The sequence below is a fragment of the Scomber japonicus genome, chromosome 5, assembly GCF_027409825.1.
Source record: "Scomber japonicus isolate fScoJap1 chromosome 5, fScoJap1.pri, whole genome shotgun sequence".
In the NCBI taxonomy this organism is placed as follows: domain Eukaryota; kingdom Metazoa; phylum Chordata; class Actinopteri; order Scombriformes; family Scombridae; genus Scomber; species Scomber japonicus.
In genome coordinates, this window is record NC_070582.1 from 26,414,496 (window position 1) to 26,421,736 (window position 7,241).

The 7,241-nt window shown below is 41.7% G+C and overlaps 1 protein-coding gene across 1 annotated transcript; it reads right to left on the reverse strand.

Annotated features, from left to right (window-relative positions):
* znf276 (zinc finger protein 276) lies at positions 1-6,416 on the reverse strand. Its single transcript, XM_053318640.1, has 12 exons — positions 6,307-6,416; positions 5,463-5,764; positions 4,680-4,992; positions 4,500-4,546; positions 3,989-4,417; positions 3,403-3,484; positions 3,197-3,280; positions 2,806-2,916; positions 2,639-2,714; positions 1,684-1,801; positions 1,301-1,400; positions 1-1,014 (listed from the first exon to the last, which is right to left on the reverse strand). Exons 2-12 carry the CDS (start codon positions 5,704-5,706, stop codon positions 744-746), a joined length of 1,875 nt encoding a protein of 624 aa, XP_053174615.1. The 5' UTR covers positions 5,707-5,764; positions 6,307-6,416; the 3' UTR covers positions 1-743.
* Between the last annotated feature and the right edge of the window lie 825 nt (positions 6,417-7,241).

A 7,241-nucleotide genomic window follows, 5' to 3' on the forward strand; every position in this document is an offset into this window, starting at 1 on the left:
TTCCTGCTCCGTGGGATTAAAAACTGCCCAGCTGTTGGTCAACTTTCTAGATGCTTTCACTTACAGAGCAACAGGTTTGCGCTGCAGCATTTGGGAAGCCTGCTGCTTTCGTGAAAACAAGCTTAGAATAAGGTATAATTGGTCGGAAGATGTCCTGACAATGAAATAAGATTCATTATGGAATGAAAATCAATTTGTGGAAAATATATTATCAGAGGAATCGCCACCTCATTGACTAAAATTAAACATTTTGTTGAAGGCAGAGTCAGCCATTCTGGAGAAAGATTGTTGATACTTGAGATAAACACTCCTCCCTGTGTGCTCCCTTAGAAGCCACCAATGGACATGCATTGCCATGGCAACAACCAAAACAGGTTGGCTGGATTAGCAAGTGATTGGCTAGAGTAGTATTTGTTCCCATTTACAGAGCCAATGCTGTGTATGAACACCAGCACACACACAGTATGGACAGCTAGCAGACTGTGAGGAGATATTCACTGAATTTGACAGAAAGTGTTGGACAATCTTCCTCCAGACTCACTGACTCTAACTTGAAATACAACAGTTTATGACACACAAGTTGATCCATAATTTATGTGGTTCCCACTTAAAGACATGTTGGCAGAAAAGTCAGATAAATGTTGTCATTTATTACTGAAATTCCTCCACAGCTGTCAGAAATGGTCCTTTGTCCCACAGTTTTATGTACTACAGCAGCAGACTTGGACCTGGACTCCCTGTCGTCATCTGTCCTGGTCTTGCTGAACCACCTCCCCGGTCAGCGTGATGGTGTGCAGGTCAGAGTAGAGCTGCTGCTGCTGGCTGCTGCTTCTCTGAACCTTGGCCTGAGTCAGCGGGTGGACCATGGACATGTGGACGTTGAGGTTGTGGGCCTTCTCGAAACGTTTGCCGCACATGAGGCACGCAAACTCCAGGTCTGCCTCTGCCTTGTGTTTGGTCATGTGGTATTTTAGCGATGCTCGCTGGCGACATTGGAAGCCGCATACCTCACACCTGCCGGGAGGGAAAACTGACAATGTCATCAGGGTAACCTCAGATTTGTTAAGATGTGGGCATTGGGTTTTAAAAACTCTCTCTTCAGTCCGTCAAATCCACAGAAGTTAAATACTAAATAAAATGAGACTTTAAAATTGGAAAAAAGGCATGTTTGTTCAGGAAATTTGTCCTCAATTAATTTTGAATGAGTGCTGGTCCGAAAAATGCCATATTGTCTAGTTGTAATATTTCCCCCCTAAGCTATAGAGGTTTGAGGGATGCACGTTAGATCATCAGTACTCACTGCAGTGGTTTGGCCCCTGAATGTCTCATCTGGTGAACTGACAGATGTTTCCTCTGTTTGAAGGTTTGGCCACACTGGTCACAAATGTAGTTCCTCTCCTCTGGGAAAGAGTGGAAGAAAATATTCAGTACAAGCTAGAATAAAAACTCATGAAAGAAATAATGCTCTATTAAAAAGAAATCTTACTTTAATATATCAAATCAATCCAAAGTGATTCTACTGTGTATGTTCTTATTGTTAACATGAAGGTCTAAAAATAGCTGTTTCCATGCTGTGAAACAACATAGTTTTCAGAGAAATGTGTAACACTTTTTGGGGTAGAGAAGTGAAAAATAAAGTTTTTGTTAAGCATGTGGAAATGCCAGGCCAAAGCAAACATGTACCTGTGTGGATGAGCTTGACGTGTCGCTGCAGGTAGCGGTCTATCATGAAAACCTTGTTGCAGCCTGGGTGAGGGCAGGGTCTCTGTTTCACCTCCTCGTGATGCTCTTTTATGTGCTTCTGAAGGAGCCATTAGGTAAGAAAATTCATTTATACAGCAAAGCTGCACATACTGACACTTTCTACAGGTGTCAAATACTGACTTTTCATTAATTAATTAAAACATCATTAATTTTCCCTCATTTACAAGGCATAGTGAGTAATGTACAATAATTCAGCATCCTGCCCCGAGTACTGAGAAGAACAACGCTTGTCTAGTTCTAGTTCTGGGGTGAATTAAAAATGAAAAGCAAAACTGTTCTTCTCTTAATAAGTTCTGTCACACCTCCTGTATGCAAAGGCGGATCGTGAGGTTATTTTTCACACACCATATGAGATATCATTCTTATTTCATTTCACATTAGAATTGAGGTGTATTTGGCTATCTTGTAGGCTGGGTGCCATGGCCGAATCAGGCAATCTGACAAAGTGTCCAGGAACCCTTAAGGAGAGAGCTCCATGATGGGAGAAAAAGTAATCTAACTTTAATATATTATTATTGTTTTGCTTGTGTTTTTTTGTTTCCACCCATTTTCTTATAATAATTCTGGTCGCTGTAGGAAAGGTTTCCATCCAATAGCAGTGTTATCCAATTGGATGAAAATTAAGTCTCATGACTGTATTATTTGTCTGTTTGGCGGCTGGGCAAGTGATGATTGGTTAGCAGGCCACATTGCACAGGTTGTGTCAACAAGTGTGTGAGAAAACTAGCAAAAAAAATACAGGAAAGGACAGGAAAAAGAATCAGTCGCAGTGCCCAGGTGACCCCGGGGGTACTGCATTCATTTAATATATTCCAGTGCTGCTGCAATTGCGGAGGATCTAACACTAACATAGTGTGTGAATGTGTATTCTGACCTTCAGACCATCAGGAGCTCTATAGACGGCTGTACAGCCCTGATATGGACACTTGTAGATGTTGGGCAGCTCCTCTCTGACAATCCAAACACAACCATTTGTTAATGCACATGTACACCAAACAACAGCATAACGGCTGACTAAACACATTTTGATTTGAGGTGTACCCTTTAGGTTTGAACTTGTTCTTCCAGCCAGGTTTGGGTCCTGGTTTCTTTTTGATTTTGGGTTCCTCTGGGTTCTTCGGGCTTCTTCTTCTCTTGCTGGGAATGTTCACCCTGCCAGTTGTGAGAGGGGGAAAAGAGCTCTCAGTACAGAGTACTCAGTATATTTCTGGTCATTTTTTATGCCTTCATTGGACAGTGACAGATTACAGATGACAGGAAACGAGAGGAGATAGAGACAGGCTACAAATGTCCCGTGCCAGAATTGAACTGTGGATGTTGTAGTTATGTGACACGTGTCTTAACTAGAAGGCTCTATCAGAGTATTTTCAGTATATCTCTACTGGTTTAGAAACAATTTAACACTTTGCTGAGGTGGAATGTTTCTACTTACCTCTTGTCTGAATACGGCTCAAACAAATCATCGTCTGACAGTCCTCCTTTTCTGCTCTCCTCTAACTCATCCTCCGAGATGACTCTGAACATACACATACACACATAAGTTTTTCTCTATGTTAAGCACTTTTATATCCCATAGCTCTCAAAAATATCTTAACTTCATTTGAAAGTTGAACAAGAAAAATGCTGAGTGTGGCTAACCGGTCAGACAGATCACTGTCAGCAGTCCTGTCCTCCAGCTGGGCCGGAGCAGGAGACAACGCCTCATCATGGCCTGGAAAATCTAGTTGGGGAAAAAACGCAACCGTGTCAGTCAACAACTCATACTGAGCGTACAGGCTGCACCGAGACTAGCTAACAGATACAGAGAACATACAGTGTAGAAAGTGTAGAGTAGTAGAAAACAAATAACTGATGTCTAAAAAAACAATCTTAAGAATGCTCCTAAACTTTGACTTATGACCACAACATTTATATGAGGGAAGATGACTAAATATAAGTAACACCTCAATTAGATAACACCACAAACATTAGGAGCTTCATTAAGGATTTGTTGCAGGAGTATCAAGCCTGTTCACTTGAAGGGCGACAGCAGGGGTTTAACTGGTAGATATAATCAATATAATCAATTTTAAAAATCTGTCCTATGTGATGAGTGTACGTGCACAGAAGTCCCAACCAGACATGTCTGTCAGAAAGAAAGCCGCTTTCACCTCATATATAACCTTATTCTGTCTTAACCATATACCAATATAAATTTACAATGACATTTCTTAAGCAATCTCACCTTCAGTGTTGCTGGTCCAGTCAGTCAGTGCTGAGCTCTGAGTCTGTGGTGTCACTGTAGGTGGACTGTGCTTAGCCAGACCGACTGTACTTCCTGCTGGGGTCCTTGCATTCCCGCCGGCCTGCTCTTCTTCATCATCCTCCACCTCCTCGTCCTGCTCCTCCTCCTCAGACATCCCTCCATCACCATTTCCACTCCCTAAGGCTCCAAAGTTCAATGTGTATGCTGGGTTGGTGGCGGTGCTGCACTGGGTGTCCATGGTGTAGCTGTGGCCATCAACACAACCCCACACAGCCTTAATGGAACCCCAGCACCGATCCTCCAGCACCTCCTTCAGGTCAGGGCAGGATTGGCAGCCCTCTCCGTGGTGGTGAGCCCAAGATACCAGATTATGGAGGCACTTATGGTCTGAGGTAAAGGACGGTGTCGCTGAAAGAAAAAAAACACAATGTCTCAACAGACTGATGCAATCAGGGATATCAAAACATGAGGAGGAAGTGATGGTATTTACGTGTTGATCCGTGGTTTACTGATGGTTCTGGACATTTTGCATTCTTCCTGAAAAAGAAACAAAAAAGCTGCTTATATTTGTATATTTTTTGGATGAATAATTGACAATTCTGCAATATTTACACACTACTAGGCTGTTTATTTGTAGATGAACTACTGCTCTCCACCTTCTTGTACTCACCGGCTTTTAGAGTTCTCTTTCCCAACAGGAGGCAGGAGGTTGACTCTCTGCAGAAACCTGACCAGGATGCTGTGGCATTTGTAGAACTTGGTGTGACACTTCTTGCAGATATATTCTGATAACCGTGGGTCACGGTCCAACTGGACCCCAACCAAACGCTGGAAGTCCGTGTGGAATAAAAGGGGCGATTGGGCATCTGACTCATCTTCAACAATATCTGTCGAATTCTGAGGCCATTTGTTGAAGGCATGCCGCAGGCTCCGTGGAGAGAACTTCCCATGGCAGAGCCTGCAGATAGCAGTAGATAGTCTACCTATTGAGACAGAAAAACAATCCCAAAGCAAAACAGATCAGTTCTTTCTGAAGTGTCAGTCGTAGCCAAAATAGGTAAACAAAGGCTGTTTCTGGTGGACTGCCAAAGGAGGGGATCTTGAGTGTAAATTGATCATCTCTGCCTAAATTAGTAGTTCCCAAAGTGAGGGTCTGGACTTCTCAAGAGGTCCCAAAAGAAATCTGAAGGGTCACAAAATAATTGACGTGATAAGACAGACAAACATTTCAATTGGGTTAAATTTTTCTCTACTTTCTGATTGTTTTTTTTAGAGAACACTGCATACTTGCAACTCTAAAAAGCCTTCAAATAAAACCATATGAGAAAGAAAAGACTTACTTTAGGGCTAACACGTCCACACAAAACCAGAACTTGACAGTCTGAGTCATTTTTCAGGGTCACATTTTTAATAATAAGACGCCAGAGATGAACACTGGTACCAAGCCACTCACCTGATGATTTCGGCTTGCTCTCTGTGTGTTTCTTTGTGTCTGTCACACTTAAGTCTGAGTTAGAGGTCGTGTGTGTTGCAGTGTTTTCATGGTAGAAACTGTCTGCGGTTACAGAGCCGGTCTTCCGAGGTCTCCCTCTGTTTCCAGGTGGCCTCTTCCCTTCATTGACGGTCACGCTCGTCTGTGTCCGGCTGGTCTTTCGTGAAGCCTCAGATGATCTTGGATGTCTGCTTTTTTTCTTCATAGTTTATTCCACACTTGGACCCTCAGCAGCTGATGGTGATGATGGAGCCCTGCTGCCTCTGTTGTTATGAGGATTAACAAAATTAGCCAAGTCCCAATTAATTTAACCCCATTTATTTTGATATATTAACCATTAGTTTACCAGTTTGAAACACATAATTACTTACTTACTCTGTTACTTATTCATGTTATTACGCTGCAATTTGCTTGCTGCATGAATTCATATAAAATATCATTCGGTCTGACGACTTTTTGCTATTTTCTTTGCTGAACCACTCACTGCTGTTTTCCCCACACTAATAATGTTATATAACAACACAACATGTAGGCTACTCGCATTCAACCTAATACATTGTAAGTCTCGCCAATGACATAAACGTAACATGCTGTATATTCATTCAGCATTAACGTCATTATTTGTGTTTACATTACCTGTTTATTTCAATTTCAAACACACTGTCTGTGATACGTAAACCTTTAGCTAAGACACATTTCTGTTTGATACTATTCATTTCAGTTAGCTATCGTTAGCCGGTTAGCTGAGTAGCCTGCTACGTTAGCTACCACGTAAAGAGTGACGCAGTCCTGTGGTATAACGTACCGTGGGTGGACGTAAATCCTAGCAACTGAAGTGCATGTTATTCATAAAGATGAAGGATGGTACTCTTCAGCCAGGAAAACAGCCCTGTGCTTCTCTTACTCTGCTCCCAGTTGTAAACATTAGAGCCCGGAAGAGGAACTGCAACAAACGGCAGGAGGAAACACGATATAGCGCCATCTCCTGTTCATACACTGCAATGCGATGACAATCTGTTTAAAGGATAGGTTCACCATATTACTTACAACAGCAATCAGTTGTCCATATGCACAGTGAAAGAGGTTTTTCTCGCTGTAATTATTTCTACAGTTCATACTGACTATTAAAAGATCCCCATCAAAATACATAGTGATACTTAGCTCTTTTTAGCATTTAATTCCCTCTTTGGGTTTCCACGGACAGTGTTTCCCTGTTGAGCTGTGTTGAAAGTATAGTAACAAACTAAAAAGGCGTCATATTAGCTTATTGCTATTGCTTATTAGCTGTATCAACTTTTAAATACATGCAAGGGGGAATGTGAATTTACACTGTAAGTGCATTATGAAGGGATCTTCTAATGGTCAGTATGAATAGGAGGAACGATTACAGCAAGAAGAACCTGTGTTAACGTTCATTTGTGAAATGACCTCACTTTTTTCACTTTTTAAAAAGATTGAGTCTAAATGATTGAATGAATAGTAGTGGTAGGCTAGTAGTTGTCCTAATGGCATCCCTGGTCCACCATGGAACATGTTTTTATTTTGACTTCATGCACATTAGTGGGTCTATAATGTGACTACAACTGGATAAAATCTGACCAGGCCATTTACCCTTCATGCTCACCAGCTAGTCCAAAAGGTTTTGGACATAACCTGCATAAATCACATTCAACATTCAATCACAGAGAATGACAGAAATTATTTCTTTTTTATGCCTCCTCAAACACACACACATTCATG